We start from the raw sequence: 19,464 nt of genomic DNA, 5'->3' as shown, positions 1-19,464 counted from the left end.
GCACATTTTAAGATATTTAGATGCAAAGTTAAGAGTGGTGAGTTAACTTTCCTCCCAAGGAGCTCATATTCTAAATTGTCATAGTGAATATTGAATTTCACCAGACCACGTTTGTAATGCCCATGGCTTATTTTTCTAATGATATTTGATCCCTAAAAAAGATGAAAGATTAAAAAACACCTTAGGCCCATAGTATACACATGTTTTAAAGTACAGTAACCACATTGACTTTTCAATTCTGTAGAGACTTGAAAATTTCATATATGTTGTATATTCCTACTGCAGAAATAAGATATTCAACCTCTAATCCTCCACAGAAGGCATCACACCCACAAAAGCATTAGAGATAAGACTTTGGTTTAAAAATAATCATGGTGGAAATCAATTTCTTAAAATGTTTCATCAAATTGTGAAACTGAAACTACCATTTCATTTACAATTATCCTGATTCAAAGCTTTCACTTAGTCTAAACAAACAAATAAACAAGCAAAAAAAGCACTCCAGAAAATAAAAGAAATAGAAACAGGCCCCAAAATACCCCCAAATAAAAAACCATCTTTATTAACAGAGTCCATAACTGAAGCCATAATTTTCTGACTTAACAGCATTACATTTCTAAAATATCTAAAACTTCTAAAAGTAAATATTTGCTAAATGAAATATATCTATTCATCATCCAGAAATTTGCCATAAAGGCATAAAAGTATAGCCTTAATTCAGTACAATTATTTGGTAAATGAGCATTAACAGAATGTCAGGATTGCATCATCCTTTATTTTCAAATACACATAACTTTGTACAACCCCACACTGGCATATCTAATTATCTGTTTGTAATCTTAGTGTGATAGTCATATTGAATCCTTGTACACGGCATTTAATGCCAAAGGCCACCTAGGTTGCTTATCTTATTTAATGGTTATCATTATCTCTTCAGGCACCCAGATTGAAAAACCTCAGGCCCTCTTTGAAGGCTCTTATTTCCTTTGACAAATTTCTAAAACTTATCAATTTCTATTTCATTCTCTCCAATTCCATTATTTTAAAACATCAAAGAAGAGATACCTGAATAATATGAGTGACTCAAAGAGAAGATCACACCATTTTCAACCTCTAGTACTGACCATGCTGGAGGCAAGGACCAGCTTATTCAGTGTAGTCCTGGGCACAACAGTAGCTATTCAGGACATGTTCCATTGAACTGAATCGACAGTTTAGAATCCGATCCTATTTTTCAGCTGCCTCAACATGTTTCTTAATTGGTAGACAGGAAATAAAACTGCTTACATCTTTGGTTTCATTTTTTACTACTGTAACATAACAAGGCTGGATGGAACAGATCTAGAAATCATCTATTCCAAGTCCTCTCACTTTAAAAAAAAAAAAAGCTTTCTATTTTGAAATAACTTTGGGCCTACATAAAAGTTGAAAAAACATACTGTATAATGTTCCTGTATACCCTTCACCTGGCTATGTAACGTTAGTACAAATACTGAAATCAGGAAATCCACATTGATATAATACTTTTAAATAATCTACACATCTTTTTAAATTTTTGCCATTTTTCCTACTAATTTCCTCTTTCTGGTCCCGGATTCAACCTAGGATCCCTACTGAATTGAATCATCAAAGCTTCTTAGTATTCTTTAATATGTGACAGATCCCCCAGCTTTCTTTGTCTTTCATGACTTTGATACTGTGGAATAACCCAGGGCAATCATTCTGCAACGTGTCTGTCTGTTGGGGTTTATCTGATGTTTTCTTGTGATTACAATGAGGTTATGCATTTTTGGCAATACCACAGAAGTTACACCCTTAGTGCATCATATTGGTGTATGTGATACCAATATTTTATTATTTACAATATTAACTCTGATCATATGGCTAAAGTGGTGTCTGTTAGATTTTGCCACTGTAAAGTTAACACTTTCCCCTTGTAAATAAGTATTTTTGTGGGGAGACACTTGGAGATTATGCAGATACGTTCTTTTTCTTCAAATTTTCACCCACTAATGTTAGCATCCACCAGTGGTCTCACCTGCAATGATTTATTGTGGTGTGTGATAATGGTGGTTTCCTATTTCCCTTATTTAGAGCTGGCCCTACTAGTGCCCACTTCGGTAGCACATAGACTACAGCTGTCCCTTCTACCCCATATACTAATTCGATTATTTATTTATATCAGTATGGACTCATGAATATTCATTTTTATGGGTTATAATCCAATACTATCATTATTTACATTGTTGCTTGCTCTGAACCAGCTTTGGCCATTGGGAGCCCTTTAAGATGGTCCCTGTGTCCTTTTAGTATATGCCTACCATTTTTTTTTTTTTTTTTTTTGAGACAGAGTCTCACTCTGTCACACAGGCTGGAGTGCAGTGGCGTGATCTCGGCTCACTGCAACCTCTGCCTCCTGGGTTCCAGCGATTCTCCTGCCTCAGCCTCCCGAATAGCTTGGATTACAGGCACCCACCAGCATGCCTGGCTAATTTTTGTCTTTTTAGTAGAGATGGGGTTTCACCATGTTGGCTAGGCTGGTCTCAAACTCCTGACCTCGGTTGATCTGCACATCTCGGCCTCTCAAAGTGCTGGGATTATAGGCGTGAGCCACTGCACCTGGCCTATGCCCATCGTTTTTTGAGAACTTCTTTACTTTCCAGCCACAAAATATTTCAGGCTCATCTTGTATTTTTCCCACCCCATCTCTAGCACCAGCCATTTCTCCAAGGAGCTCTGGTTTCTTTTGTTGAAGAATGGTATCTAGAAACCAAAATCTGGGTGGTAGGTATGCTCATTGCTACTGGGGTGTCACTGCTGCTAGGCCCCTTCAGCAGAGATAAGAAGTATATGTATGCATAGCAACCCCTGTATACCTACATATCTTTGTCTCTCTCTCTATCCGCTAGTAAATACATTAAAAACCATGAATCCATACTGATACCTCAGGTTCAAACCCAACAGCACAGGGTGGTTTCTAGCCTTCTCACCTTCCTTATTTGTAACCTCTTTCTATGACCATAAGAAACTTGCTAAGTACCTCTTCAGGTGTGTCTGTTTCTAATCCACCTTAAAACATCACTTGGAGTGGTCAAAATTAAAGCAAAAAAACTAAGAAAGCCATAAAGAACAAGTTTATGGAAGCAAAGGTAATTATCTACTAAAGAAAAGCCATGAAAGGTTGATATTTATTTCTGGAAGTCTCTTTAGGAATGGGTTTGACAATATTTTGTCTACAAAGCATACAGAGGAATGAGATTGCTTTCTCACTCTATAGTGGCTTTCATTTAAAAAAGAGTATTTGTAAGCATGACAAAATCTTATATTTGTAGAAATAACATAATACATATAGAATTTGGATCATATTAGGTATTTCTACTATGCAGGAACCACTTTAAAATACTGATATTGTACTAAATACTGATACTGTACTAAAATTATGAGGCTTTGTCTTAAAAGAACTAGTACTGAAATGTCAAAATTCATATCATTCTATACGATGCATATCACTTGCAAAGTGCCTACCTCTTAGAGAACTTAAGTAGAGTTGATGTAAGGCTCTTCTTAACCCCCCCAAAGTTATACAATTACAAGTTCTTATTGACTGGGGCAAGGAGAGAATGAAAAAAAAATTCCAGACTTGAATTATTACAAAACAAATATAGAAAAACACTTTCCTACTATTACACAAATCCTATTTTATTTTTAGTTTTTTTAGTTTTTTTTTTTTTTGCTTGGGGACAGAGAATGGGATAGCCAGAATTCTCAAGAGAGTAAAGATAAAGGTGAGGACAGAAATATCAGTAAAACGGCATAGAATTAGGAAGCCAATGATCACACAAACATTTGGGAGGCTGGAACAAGAAGAGAGAAAGTGGGCCAGACTTAGGTGAGCACTAAAGAGGACCAGAGGACACACAATGTGCTTCAGAAACAGAGGCCCTGCAATGAAGGCAGGCACTGAGCGCTATAGCTATAGCTATGTTCCGGTGACAATAGAATTCAATGACTGGTTTGCCGGGAAACAGTCTAGCAGGATGGGGAACTTGCCACACTTTATGGGACTTTATGTTTGATATTCTCTGGAAATTGATTTGGTCCAGGAATGAGCATAATATTCAATGAAAACCACTAAGGTATAATAATACTTTTGGGAACATGACCCTTCCTCTTGCTCCCTGGTCTTGAGGTTAAGAAAATGAAGGCCTTGGAACTGCTGGCAGTCAGCATGTGGAGCCTAAGGGCTGAAGCTGCGTAACGCAGAGGTAAGAAATCTAACAGACTTTTCCATGCCTCAGGACAACACTGGTTTGGAGCTTTTCACATACATAAAAACTGCTTAAACCAGTGGGATTTTAATAAGTAATCTTCAGTTTTCTATTCTCCCCTTGAACTAATATTTCAGCAAACTTCTCTACTCTCATGGCTTAAACCATAATTTCTGTCCTTATGACAAAGTATCTAAAACCAGGCCTAATTTCTTAAACAAGTGCTATTACCATGCTTCTGATTGTTTCTAAGGAATTTACATATCCTGGGTCACCTTCAATTTGATATTTATGTAGGCACGTATCCATTATTCAACCAAAAGTTACTGGTTATCTACCATATATTGGGTATATGAAGATAAAGTAAATAATTAGCAATTTTCTTTCATATCAGATTTTCTCTTGGCAATGTATTAGCTTCAAGTTCTGCAATCTCAGTAAGTACTGAGTGGGGAAGAGATATCTCACAACATTTCTAATATTGACTCTGTTAAGCACATGAACTGTTGAACAGAAATACTTCCCTGCTATCATACAAACCCTAATATTTTTGCTTTCTTTTTATTCACTTTATGTGCTGTTCACTTTTTTTCAGTCTCTTTTATTCTTTTGCTCAAGCCTACCCCTTGATTTAGCCTTAGTTTTTACAGTCATTCTACAGTTTTTATTTGCCCGTAACTCAGGCCTACTAGCACTGATCATGAGCTTGTTTAAATACACAAATGACACTGAGAATTTAATAAGATGCTAATGTTTGCAGTGAGGACACAGGAACAGCCATTGCCAGAAAGTATTAAGAAAATACAAAATCTACAGATATAAATATGTCCTGCCTGGTCCTTTTTGTCCCTTTTCTTTCTTGCCATATACCTACAAGGAAATTCAGTGTGGTTCAATTTTGAAACTTACACAACTGATTCAACTTCTCCCCATGTGCCTTCCTTGTCTGCCACACATACTGCACACACCAACCTGTTGTGCCTCCATTCCTCAATGAGGGAACACAGTTATCTGTAGTACCACAGAAAGGTTAACCCACAAATAACAGCTTTTAAGTTTAAAATAGATATTTCCTTTGAACATTTACTCCTACATTAAAAAAAGCTACAACATAATAAAAAACACATTAGTTAAGTGCTTTTAATCTTGGAACCAGTGTTTATTTATTTAAAGACAGAGTCTCACTCTGTCGCTCAGGCTGGTGTGCAGTGTTTGATCTCAGTTCACCGCAACCTCTACCTCCCTGGTTCAAGCAATTCCCCTGCCTCAGCCTCCCGAGTAGCTGGGATTACAGGCACACACCACCACGGGCAGCTAATTTTTTTTGTGTGTGTGCATTTTTAGTAGAGAGGATTTCACCACATTGGTCAGGCTGGTCTCCAACCCTTGACCTTGTTATCTGCCCACCTCGGCCTCCCAAAGTGCTGGGATCACAGGCGTGAGCTAGTATTTATTAAGAGCTTGTGATAACAGCAATAAAGGGTGGTGATGAATTTCACAAAGGGTCACTTACAGATGGTAAACCAAATTATACACTTTTACCACAAAATACTAAAGTAATCCCTGGGACTCATGACAGGGTTATTAATTTTCCTTTCCCCTTTATTTCACTCTGAGAAGCCAGCCCATGGGACATCAGGCCTTTCTTTTTTTCCCAGGAAACTTACTAAATATCTTCCTTATTTTGATTCTTATATATTACCACATATATAAACCTAGGGCCATAGAGAATACTCAGAGTTCATGTAAACTAGATATTTATACATCCAACAACCTGGTATAAATGGCAACAGAAAGTAAGTTAAGGCATGTGTTCTTCTTCCTGGGGGGACAAATGCACCATTGGACAAAATGCCCACAAGTAAAAATTATAAAGAGCTATGTTCTTAACAACGGAACACTGGAAAAGGCCTGAATAATTTTGTAAAGTTCTGTGTGTGTGTGTTTATAGCAAATAAGACAAATGTTTATATTTGTTCTAGCTCATGAGTACGCAGGCATTTGATGAATTACCCTGTACATTTTCTGTACTTGTATTTTTTTCCCTAAATTTCCAAAAACAATAAAGACAAAATCTTTAGAAATATGTTTCAAAAGTTTATGATATAAAATTATCACTTAGATGTTTAAAGGCATGAATATTAATAAAGTTACTTACCCAATTGCTGATCAGGTCATTTTTAAAAAACTTTAAATTCTGAAACAATTTTAGGCTTTCAGCAAAGTTGATATCCTTCACCCAGCTTCTCAATGTTAATAACTTACATAAAATCAGATTATGATTCTCAAAAACCATTAAATTTGCAGTGATACAATACTACTAATTTAAAGACCTTTCAATCTCACCAGCTTCGGTAATAGGTGGTGGAGCCAAGATGGCCAAATAGGAACAGCTCCGGTCCACAGCTCCCAGCGTGAGCGATGCAGATGATGGGTGATTTCTGCATTTCCATCTGAGGTACTGGGTTCATCTCACTAGGGAGTGCCAAACAGTGGGTGCAAGACAGTCGGTTTAGCGCACCGAGCGCAAGCCCAGCCAAAGCAGGGCCAGGCGTTGTCTCACTCGGGAAGCGCAAGGGGTCAGGGAGTTCCCTTTCCTAGTCAAAGAAAGGGTTGACAGACGGCACCTGGAAAATTGGGTAACTCCCACCCTAATACTGCGCTTATACTGCATTTATAGCACTAAATGCCCACAAGAGAAAGCAGGAAAGATCCAAAACTGACACCCTAACATCACAATTAAAAGAAGTAGAAAAGCAAGAGCAAACACATTCAAAAGCTAGCAGAAGGCAAGAAATAACTAAAATAAGAGCAGAACTGAAGGAAATAGAGACACAAAAAACCCTTCAAAAATTAATGAATCCAGGAGCTGGTTTTTTGAAAAGATTAACAAAATTGATAGACCGCTAGCAAGACTAATAAAGAAGAAAAGAGAGAAGAATCAAATAGACGCAATAAAAAATGATAAAGGGGATATCACCACCGATCCCACAGAAATACAATCTACCATCAGAGAATACTACAAACACCTCTACGCAAATAAACTAGAAAATCTAGAAGAAATGGATAAATTTCTCAACGAATACACCCTCCCAAGACTCAACCAGGAAGAATTTGAATCCCTGAATAGACCAATAACAGGCTCTGAAATTGTGGCAATAATGAATAGCTCACCAACCAAAAAGAGTCCAGGACCTGATGGACTCACCAGCTTCTCCTCCCATGTCCTTTTTCTGTTTCAGGATCCCACTCAGGATCCCATGTTGCATTTAGTGATTATGTGATCAGGTCACTTTGAGCAATCATGCGGTATGACTTCTTCTTTCTACCTTTCCTTCAACAGAATGCTTTCCTGCTGAATTTTTCTGTAGACTTTTTTCAAAAATCTATGTTTATCTTTTAAATTTAAGTTTTAGCAAACTAATGGCAGATATTTAATTAAACTAAATGAGGTGTAGCAACATTGAGAAATAATTTCAGAAACAACTGGTACGATAAACAGAACCAGTCATGCTTTGTTTGAATACTGACATACTTTTCATTGAGTACAAAAATTTACTTCAAGGAACAAATAGTTTCATGACTTTTAAAATACTCCTTCAGAAGACTAATAAATGCAAACCACTTGTTTTGGAAAATGTTTACAAAGTGCTGCCAGCCCTATGTTGTCAGTGTCTACTAGACCCTTAGTAAGGCTCCTAGTTTCTACATGCTGACTGAGCAAAATGCAATCTAAATCGAGCTTCTATATATCATTAGAAAGAGTAGTCAATAATGACATTGCAGGTAATTATTTTATCCAGCTGTAAGTAATCTAAGGCTACTGGAAAATCAGCAAGCATGTGTTAGATGCATCCAGAAGCTGATTTGCATAACAATGAAGCATCAGAAAACCCCAAAATGTGAAAAGGATGAAATTTTGTAAGTATTGTCTGTAAAGACATAACAAATCCCTCAAAAATAAAGTCTTCCATTCCTTCAACCAATTATGTTGAAGCAGATAAAAATGGCATTTGGGTGCTCTAGCCATGAAAAAAACATGTTCCTCCCCACCCTTGATCAGAATATGTAAGTTGACCAGATCCTATTTAATTATATTTAATTCTGTAATAAGCGTATATATAGAGAGAGCAAAAGAGAGAGCCTATATATATGGAGAGAGAGAGAGACAGAGAGAGAGAGAACCTATTAATATGGTAAACTAAAATACAGGAAGAAATGATATGTGGGAGAAAACATAACAAAACCAGAGAACTACATGGACACTGACATTTAAGCTGTAAAAGATGCCAGTATTCCCCAACAAATGAACTTAAAAGTCTAGTCACCAAAATAATAGACCAAATGGGTGGCCAGGCTACTAACATGTTTCCCTTCTGAAAGCACCTGATGACTTCTCATAGGTGAGATTTCCATTCCCCAGGGACTGTGACTTAGTCCTTACTGGTAAGTAAAAGCTGGGACCTCCTAGTTTAATTCAAACCTCTTTGTTTGGACATAAGAAAATGGAAAAACAAGTAGCTGGAAGAGGAGCGTTTCTTTCCCATAAAAAAAAGGCAGAATTTGTCATGAAAGAAATGCCTACTGAGCTGGCTACTCACACATGGCCATTGTCTGGGAAAGGTATTTTTTATGGAATGCTTTAGAACTCTAGGATCCTGGAAAAATGAAAACTAAAAATACCAAAGGGTGATGGAGGATATGGTTTGCCTCTTTCTTCCCCTCCAATCTGCCACCATGCTCACTGTTTTTACAGTTGTGTTAGTTTATTAGAAAAATATAACTTGATTGGATCATGTGGCTATGTTTAAAAAAAAAAAGCAGACTGGCAGATCTGACTGTGCATACTGGAAAGTGTATGACAACCTTCTTACATAGGAAAGAATAACAGCAAATACATACTTGAAAAGTTTCTGGGATGAATACAGTAGCTGGTTAATTGAATTATGCGAGGAAACTGCTGAAAGAATCAATTTTTTTTTTAAAGTAAGTTACATGGATGGAAAAATTGGTATCAACTTACTCAAATAATGTTGAAAACAACATGACTTGCTAAAGTAATTTACTGCAGTGCCTTAGAAAATGGTCTTGATCTACATAATCCAGGTTTTGAAAGACTGGTATAACAGAAAGGCCAGCAGCCAGGAGATGTGTGTTCTAGTCTCAACTCCACCATACAGTATCCCTGGGCAAACTGCTTAACCTCTTCACTCTGTACTCAATGAGGGAGTTAAGACTAGCTCCATGGGCTTCGACCCAAGGTTCCTTGATACTTAGTGGGTCCCACATAGTAATGGTGGTCCATGAGGTATTTTTAGTATTCCTAAGAACCTAAAAGAAATCATGAATTTGTCTGAGACTAAGTTGTGGAGGTGTTCTAAAGTTTTTGTTTGTTTGTTTTGGTTATAATTGTATCAAGTTGGTATAGTTAGCTATTTAATACTAAATGCAGTGTGTCTGGACCATGAGGTCAATGGGAGAAAAGGATAATAAAGGTTATTGATAAAAAAGGATGACCTTTAAGGTATTTTTCAGCTCTGACATTTAGTAATCTATGACCTCCATATTCATGTGGTGTGATTTTGGGGAAAGGAAGATATACAAAGACCAACATTTACTGAGCACTTAATTTGTACCAAGCAATGTGTTGGGTACTCTGCATACATTATGTCACCTAATCCTCTCAAAGTCCTACAAATTAAATATTTTTGCCTTCATTTGGGAAATGCACTACAGAGTAACTTTTGACACAACCAACTGGTCAGTAAGTAGCAGGGCTGGGGAGCAGATTCTGTCTGCCTCTTTATAGCACCATGTTGCTTTATACAAACTACTGCTATTAGTTCTTAGTAATTTCATTTTTCTAATGGGTAACTGGGTTGTAAATACATGCTTTTTCCTGTCCTCAGTTCCCTTGCTCAGCCCCAGTATGTTATGCCAACATAGCCAGCAAGTCCAGGGGACCAACCAGGGAGTAAAAGAACATGTAAGATGTTGTCAGTTACTCATCACTGTCAGGGTTGCTTTGCTAGAAGCTTTCCTAGCAAATAGCCTACTGGCTTATATGGACAAGCAGGCAATTTGCTGTGACCACAGGCAACACTAAATGCTGTCACAAATTCAGTAGAGTGGGGGATAGAGATTTACTTCTAATCTTTTATTTTTCCACAGTCCTTGGGTTGGGGCCACAATGCTTGTCCATTTTACTTAATATTAACCTAATAGGGGCTATTATTAGAATGCTAAGGAGAGACTATTAAGAAAAAAGTCTCTAGTACTTAATTATTAGGGCTGGAAACTTCCTTCTCCAATAACATTTTGTACAATGAGATAGCTGCATGTTAATTGACAGCATTTTTGTTGTCTCAAAGACTCTTTTTTCTCCTTTCCAAGAAACACAATATTTTAATATGTGTATATGTAAAATTTGTATCAGTTGTTTTTTCCAAATGCATCTATTAATAAATCTAGTGAAAAGGTTCTTTATCATATGACAAAAGAAAAAGCACTGATTTTTTTTTTTCTAGAGTACGTAGGACACATAAGGTCCAACGTAATGGCACACAATTCTAAAACAAATACCCTGAGGCCAGCAGTTTTCTAGCAAACAGTCTAGATTAAATTTGGAATTTGGTAACTAAAACCAATAACCAGAAATGACTAATTTGGCTAAAGATAAGATCTGAAGGTGGATTTACATGGAAGACTGTAATGACTACACTGGATTTCTCATTAGAAGGGCTCAGAGTCTTATGAAGACTTCATATTCCCCAAGAGAACCATATTTACACAATTAACAATTCTTTTGTTGGGAAAAAAGCTTTTCATTATTGCATGTGGACACATGTGGGCTGTGTAAAAATACAAGGGATGTGTAACACACGGTAAACAGAAAGTAATGATCTTAAACAGGCCAAATCCTTGAACTCGTCATTAATAAATGTCTTTCTTGCATTCAGCTACCCCGGCTGCTGGGAGCCTGTTTTCTTCAAGTACTTCAAACACTGAAATCCAGGAACATTTATTATTTTAATCCATTACAGGCAGTGCTTGATTTAACTTTATTGGTTGCGGTGGTGGTGGTGGTGGTTATAAGTGGGGGTACAGCAATGTTCTTTTACACATCATTTCAAAAGGGCTTAATTATATTTTATAGTTTAGGCCAGGAATTCTGCTTGTTTTTTGTCTAACAAGGTTCAAATTGAGTTCAGGTCAGTGATGAATCAGAAGAAAAAGTCAGAGATGGTTATCACTCTGAAATGAGCTCATCTCCCTCTACGAAAGGCTGGGCAGGTACATCATGTTCACTACACCACAGCACATGAGATCGCTCTGATATCCTAAGTTTGTTGCTTATTAGGTAACTTTTATTTTTATGCAGCTTTGAAATACATACATCAGAAACTCAACCCAGCGGATATCTTCCATATCTCTGAAGTTATTCTCCTATGTATTTTAAAGGCTTCCCTTTGGAATCCAAAACAGTTATAGCAACTACACAGCACTAAAACAAAAAATGTACATAAAGAACATTTTAAAAAATGCACAGGCTCTTTATCACAGGACAATGAATATAGATCTCAAAACAAAAGATGTAGAATATTGTATTTACATAATTTGGTTAAACAAAACAATACATGACTATGTAAACACAGCTGAGCAGCACATACCTCCTAGTGTTTTTTTTTTAATGTCAAACAGTCAAAATTTTTAATCTCCTTTCTTGAGGGTGTGAAAAAAATCTTTTCTAAGGTAGTGGTAATTAATAATGTCTAGTGTATCTAATCATGTAACAGTTACAGCAAGTAGAACATAATTTGTATGTTGAGATGTCTTCTCCATTTCATATAATTTCTAAGAGGACGGGAGAATTACAGTATCTCATACATTTATGGTTTTTATTCTCATCATATTAGAAAACATAATATGGGACATTTTTTGAAAAAAGTTAAGATAATTTTACTTGTTCTTCTTATTTCCCAGCCAATTTTTAGAAATTCCTGTTCTACTTTTTGTCGAATGCCTCAAGGTTCACCAGGATATACAGAAATATAATCAAAAATTATCAGTAATCTACAGGTAATTTAAGGGTGAAAAAAGAAGTACATGCCAGTTTATCAGTAGCAACTTTGAACCTTGTTATAAAGTAATAGGAGGGAATCTGACCAGGATTAATAGTGGTACTCAGTCCTGGGAGGGGAGGTGTCGTGTTTCACGGACGCTAGGCCATCTGTTCTTCCCCCCTACATTTTACTTCTGCAAAACCATAAACGCACCTCTACCTCAGGGACTATAGAAAGGCATTAGAATTCTTCTGCTTTTCATTATCACAAGATTCAGTAACTCATTTCATTGTCAAGATAATCCCCTTTTACTCTTTCTTTTGCGCTTGTGGGGTATGCCAGAATGACAAATAAAAACCCAGATGTTACAGACCCAATGAGGTCTCCACCTTTCCTTGAGTGTTGGGTTTAGGCTACTTGGGACATAGTGTCAAAAATGACAGGACCCTGATGCCCACACCCAATATTCATTAAGGTTTGTTAGTGATTTGTATAGCTGTCTACAAGCTGTACTTCCACTTCAATCCTCAGTGGCTGCTTAAAAGTTAAGTTTTTCCTCTGGCTTTAACGGTCAAAGAACTCATTTCCTATTGTTCAGGCATTGGACAGAGATGTTATTTCTTGCTAAAAGTAACAAAAGTCTTTGGGGTGCTGTAATTGGCTGGTTATTGCAACATATTATTTTAGGTAGTCATATCTAATTTACTATTTTATTTCCCCTTAGGCTAACTTGCATCTCTGCAGCATCCAAAGCTTATGACAACGCCTTAAAAGATTTTCCCTGGGAGACCCAGTTAACTATAGAATGAAAAGTTGGAGCTCCACTTTTTATCAATTAATGACCTGGTTTCACTTTTCAATACCTGAAAAGGAACTTTAGGTTTTTTACATTTTATTGGTCCTGAATTCAGTGAACATGAGAAAAGGCATTTTGTATATGTGAAAAATAATGTGGTTATGCTTTCTCTCTCTACTTTTGTTTATTCAAAAAGATAAGTACATCTGGATGACAGAGGCTGGGGTAGTGAAAGTTACGTAAACCATAGCCATTTGACTAGAAGGAGTTCAACTCACTGGTTTTGGCTTGGGTAAAAAGTCACCCAAGTCCTATGGACAGGGGATCCTTCTAACTTCTTCCCAATTCTGACTAAAACGCCAGCCAAGATGACCTCATTAAGGTTCTTCCCCCAATCTTTTGTGGCATCTAATTTGCTCATATTCTGTTTTCCTTTTCCTTATCTACATACAGGGAGGCTGCCAATCTAAGTGCCCCTGAGAAAGAGCAAGGCAGCCTAAAGTTCAGCTACTTCACAGCTCTCAACTGTGTGCTCGTTTGTCGAAATCTAAGGAGTGCCGCCCAAATAGAGCCATAATTTACTCAGACAAGGGGAGCTAAAGTCTGTAGCTCATTCTCCACCCTGCCTCTGGAAAGTGCTACACTGCAAGTTCACAATTTATAGCTATATACTTATGGTTTCTCCAAAGCTACATATTTCAAATGGCAAAAAGATTGCGTTGTATATACATGTAAGGGAAAGGCTTTTTTTTTTCCAGAAAATACTGTAGAAAGGGATGGATTTAATGAATAGCAAAATAAATATTATCTGCCTTAAAATATTTTAAAATATATGATGTAATTTCTAAAGATGTACTTTTAATATAATCATATGATTTTCAGCAATATTATACACCAATCTTAAAAATACAAGCATTACCTCTACTGAAATCAGAACTTTTGGGTCATTTTACCAAAGATTCATGAGAGAACAAAAGTATTCTAACAGAAATAGGAGTTAGGTTATTCTAAGTCACTGCTATACCAGTATCTGCAGAGTGGAATTAAAAAAAAAAAATCAAATCCCGTGAAACTCCCATAGTTTAGGGTTAAAGAATAATGCAGAAGGCTAAGAAGAACTGGTAGATATTTTTTGTAAAGTAGAAAATATTTAACCATTTTGTTTCATTCCAAATGATAATAACAGGAACTCCTTTAACTGCTTCAGTCAATAATTTATAAATATTTAGTTTTATAGATCAGTAAATAAATCTGAATGCACAGATTTAAATGTATTCGGAATGCCTGGGGGAGAAAATTAACTTACCCCTTTTGATCATATTATTTCCTTTTCACATACACTTCCTGTAAGCTTATGACAGTTTAGATGATAAATAAAATAATCATTAGGTGAACTCAAATATTTTTGTACCTTTGACAAATAAAGAAACATATCTAAAACACATTCTCAATGGTGTTTCTCTAAATATTACTTAGCACATAAGATTCCTCTAGCATTACAAATCTATTTCGGCTCCTAAATTAAAACTCATCTGGAAAGGACCGTTTTACTCTGTTTATATAACATTGTCACATAAAGAGTGTTAAAAAAATACTTCACTAAAAATAGCTTGCGTAAGTTAGGGATTAGAGTAGTTTCTGCTGCTATAATTGTTCCTTTGTAGTTTTTTCCATGATGTTTTTGCACAGTGTTTTTGACTGTGTTTATTAAAGTCAGCACATCAAAAAGGATCAAAGAGAAAGTGAGTGAGAACCGAAGAAACCCCAAGTGTGTTGTCTCATTGGGGAGTTATGCAGATTCGCATAAACAAGTGCAAATTGTTGAGGTTTTAATGAAAATTTTCTACAATTATTTTATCTGAAGTCATTCTATACAATAACATCTGTACAGCAGATGGCTATACTGTACCAAGGCAATGCTCCTTTTTCTTTCGTTTAATAGTACATCTGAGATGACTACTTTTGTCACTGTGCTCAATTTGGTTCAGCAAATAATTTTGAAAAGTGCAGCTGCTGCAGATGGTAACAACAGTTATATAAACTGTAAAATCAAAGACACAGTTAAGTATTTCTGTATTAGATTCAAACTATAAAAATCTGACATTAACTCCATTGAGCTCAAAGATATACTAAAGAATAAAAAATTTCAGTTGAATGTAGAACAATGTCACTTGAAAACTACAAAAAGAAATATGACTACTGGTAGGAGGCTTTTATGTGAGTATATTTGCTTTTTGATGGTGGATAGTTTTTACCACTTATCAAAATTATACTTTGAATATATGTTTGCATGTATTTTATCCAAATTGCAAACCATGAATTTTTAAGACATTCAACTACACAATGAAATTAACGTTCAAAGCTTAAATTATGTTTTATTTTAAAAATATAGTTAAAATCAATTTTTTTGAAAAAAAATATGTGGCAATCTCTTAATCACAATTTTCCAAGAAATCAGTCCTTATAACTAGAAGTTAATAAATCTTATTTCACGTAATTACAGTTTATTATTTTGCTAACCTTTTTATCATCCTAAACTGTTTGAGTATGCATAAAGAAAAAACTGTAGTAAAAATAGATTTTGGTGTTCATTATAGTCTCATAACAAAATTGTTACTATTAAGTAGCTAACCTCAACTCTGATTTGACTTGATGCAAATAATTATTTTAAAACATTTGCTGGACACTACATGTTAGAGTTGTATAAAGCATGTTTAGTCAAAGCTATAGTTGTTATTTTTGTGTTTAACTAGATTTAAGAACAGCATTGTAAAAGGATTAGGGGTATATAGTTTTTCTTACATAAAGGGGGAAAAAACAAGTTCCAAAACTAGAGTTTACTAACTTGCACAACTCAGTGAAAGAAGGATTTTTAATATTTTAGAGGTGTTTCCCAAAGACAGACATCATTAAACGTGGATAAAATATGAGTAACAAATGAATAAAAAAAGCAATGAGGATGAAAAAAGAAAAGGACCTAAAAGTGAGTACAGTATGTTTAAATTCTTCCATTTTGTTTGAGTCTAGACCTTTCCCTGCTATGATTGAGGTACAACTGGAAAGGCATGGGAACAGACCTAGTGTTGTCTGGGTTGCAATTTATTTGTGGATAAATCAGATACTGTAGCCTCCAGTATTTCATAGTCTTTCATGACCCATGAACCTTACCTTTTTCACTTGTAACTTTTAAGACAATTAAACAAAATACAGAGCTTTTAGTTGGCTTGGTCACAAATATTTCTGGTGAGAAAGAAATAAATCGTCTATATTTTGGCCTAAAATTCAGGCTTCTCAACTATAAAACTTTTCCTTTCTGTTTTAACTACTGTGCCCAAACTGGCTATGTAGAACTAAGTTACAGTAAGTCTACAGCTGCCATTTAATTACTTTTTGATAAGCAACTAAGTTGCATATAAGGATTTGCTTTATCCCCTGCACTATCCCCAATCCCCAATTTCCCCCCACAAATTTAAGTGGGAAAATACATGGTTCCCTTTTGCTACATTTACTTTCAGAGCAAAATTTCTGGCCCTGTGCCCTGAAATTTTACAGTAGCAGTTTCTGTGATTGAAAACTGCTATTTCCCACCTGTGTCTTGCCTTTCCTCTTCCCCTCCTCACAATCCTTCTGCCCATGCTTTTTGAAAAAGTATATAACAATTTAGTCGTGGTAACAGAAGTGGAAAATGTAGATGTCACTGCCAGTTCATTTCTCACCTCTCCTCCCATCAATGGCAGTCACTTTGCAGAGTCTGTACCCCACTTTACTAGTCTAGGCACAGAAGCACAGCTTTTCATTGCCAGGTGTTGGCTGCCTGATAAAATACCTCAACAGCATTCTTGCAAAGTTGAACCTTGGCTTCTGTTACACTTTGTGTAGCATATCTGCCACAACATCAACTTTTCTTTTTTAAGTAAATGGTTACCAGTGACTTAATGCTGTGCATCAGAATCACCTATAGGGCTGGTTGAAGCACAGATTGCTGGGCTCCAGGCCCAGAGTTTTGCATTTAGTAGGTCATGGGTGGGGTCTGAGAATTTGCATTTGTAACAATTTCCCAGGTGATGCTGATGCTGCTAGTCCAGAGATCACACTTTGAGAACCACTCTTCTAATGGTTCACAAAACTTGATATACTGTTGTTCCACTATAGCTGTTTTAGGTAAAAAGGAATTTAGGAATTAACAGTTTTAGATACCTGGAAGAACATGCCTCAAGAGCAGGACAGGAACATTTCTGTTTAGACATTAAAATATGTATACTTAAAGGATTTATTCTAAAATTATCTCCAAAAATAAGGTCGCAAACCAGAAATGTCCTCATCTCTAATGGTCTTTACAACTTTTAACTTCTACATAATATAAATCTTCAAAATCATGCATTTTCAGATGTTAACAAATCATCTTACTTGTTCTGTCTCCCCCCTCCCCTTTTCTGTGACTTACCAGGTACTTTTTGTGCTACCTTGACACTAAGGCTTCCACTGAGGTTTGAGAGAGATGCTAACAGGCATGGTTTGCTGGTATGGGGTATAGTTTCCATGGAGATCACAATCTGAGTAGTTTGAACAGAAATTTTTTGAAAGCAGGAAACAGCTCTCCATATGTTTTCTTGAGCTGAAATCTTTTGCACTCCATCACCACGAACCTTGGGTTTAGACAACTTTCCACGGTAATATTTGGAGACTGGAAGATCATCCTTATTCACCATGGTATTGGACATGGCTGAAGTCTCTTCACTATGTGCTGAACTGTGTGCATTTTTTATCTTCTTTAAAAAAAGGTTTATCTGATCCAGTTTGGTGAAACTCAGGTTTGCTTTTAAAGGCTTTGATATATCCAAATTGACATCCGCTATAGAAGTAAAAAAGAGAAAACAATTATTGAAGCTTTCTTATTGAATATAAGCCTTTACTTCTCTGACAAGCTCCTATTTAAAAGTGTCCCAAGATCCATATTATGGACTCATTAGGATGCCTGAACATGATATATCTCTTATCACTTAATGATTCTTTCCATGTTGTTACTTGAAGGAGCGCTCTCCCTGGACTACTTACATGCCTACATTCCTGACCAATCTTTGTGAAGTGTGGCCCTGATACATCGAGGGCCACACAAGGATATCAAGGCTGTCAATTTCCACTCTGCCCCTTACACTCCAAGGCAAAATGAAGCAGGTTTTCCAGTTTGTTACCTATATGAAACTGGCCTTTCTTAAAAAAAAAAATGACTTTCCTTACTACTCAGAACCATGTTTGACACAAATAATGGTATTACTAATAAATATTTATCCAAGTATCTGGCTGAAGTAGACTTCCCTACCATTCTCTAATTGTTTATGCAGAAAATGTCTGTTTCCCCCTTATGACCTGTTGCAAACCAGAAGAGTCCCTGTACCTTTCCCTACACTCTGCATTGATAAAAGTTCAAATACCTTGCCCAATGTAACATTGGTAGACTGAGATTGCTTTAAATCTGTAGTCCATTTTATATGTACCATATACCAGATGTTGTCCTTATTTGTCTCTTACTTACTTGACATGAAAACTAGCTGTATTGTTTTTAACCTTCTTATTTCACCTAAAATCACTCTTTCTATTTCTATTATTAATAAGACATAAGACTATAAGCATCATTAAGACAGAACATGTCACACATCTTTAAAACCCAGTGCTTAGCACAATGTGTCTTACATATGCATGCATTCAACAAATGTTTAAGCTTAAGTGACCCTAACAAGTGCTCATTTCATGAGAGCCTGAGGATATAACAGAAGACATAATCCCAAATGAAGCTAGGACTAGCGAAGTTATTAGGCATATTATTATTAAGCTATAAATCATATGTAATATTATTTTTCTGTGTGTGCAGGAAGAGAGATCTATTGACACTGATATCTAGAAATCAAGGTTCACAGATGAACAGAGGCATCTTCAGCCCTGAGGAGGCTGGGCTGTGTCTCATGAACCTCTGAGGGTGGGCGCAGCTGACAGCTCTGTGTGGGCAGAGTCCGCGTGGTCCTCATTCTCTTGCCTGGGGTCAAGGCAGCTGAGACGGGAGGGCACACACAGGGGGGCACCTTCCTGCCCTAGCCTGGCCCGGTGGCCTCTGGAGTCAGGCAGCTGCAGCAGCAGCACCACACCACAGTGTGGATCCAACACAATTCTGTGGAGGGGTTCTGGGATTCCAGACTGAGTGAATATCCATGGAATGATGAAAATTAAAATTTACTTGATTATGGAAGTCTCTGATTCATTCCAGCTAATGTATTAGATGAGCCACTGAGAATCACCTCAAAGCAAGTGCTCTCACAGTCCTCGCCAGGGCAGTGGGGCAGCA

General features: G+C 36.5%; 1 protein-coding gene across 1 annotated transcript in view; it reads right to left on the bottom strand.

Moving 5' to 3' along the window:
- The window catches only part of VPS13B (vacuolar protein sorting 13 homolog B), an 891,476-nt gene that overhangs the window by 166,422 nt on the left and 705,590 nt on the right, over nucleotides 1–19,464 (bottom strand). Inside the window, exon 36 of the mRNA XM_030795363.1 lies at nucleotides 17,572–17,979. Coding sequence (XP_030651223.1) covers nucleotides 17,572–17,979 — 408 coding nt within the window. The remainder of the gene's footprint in view (nucleotides 1–17,571; nucleotides 17,980–19,464) is intronic.

This window comes from Nomascus leucogenys, chromosome 16 (assembly GCF_006542625.1).
Source record: "Nomascus leucogenys isolate Asia chromosome 16, Asia_NLE_v1, whole genome shotgun sequence".
Classification (NCBI taxonomy): Eukaryota; Metazoa; Chordata; class Mammalia; order Primates; family Hylobatidae; genus Nomascus; species Nomascus leucogenys.
This window is presented reverse-complemented; position numbering and strand designations above follow the sequence as displayed.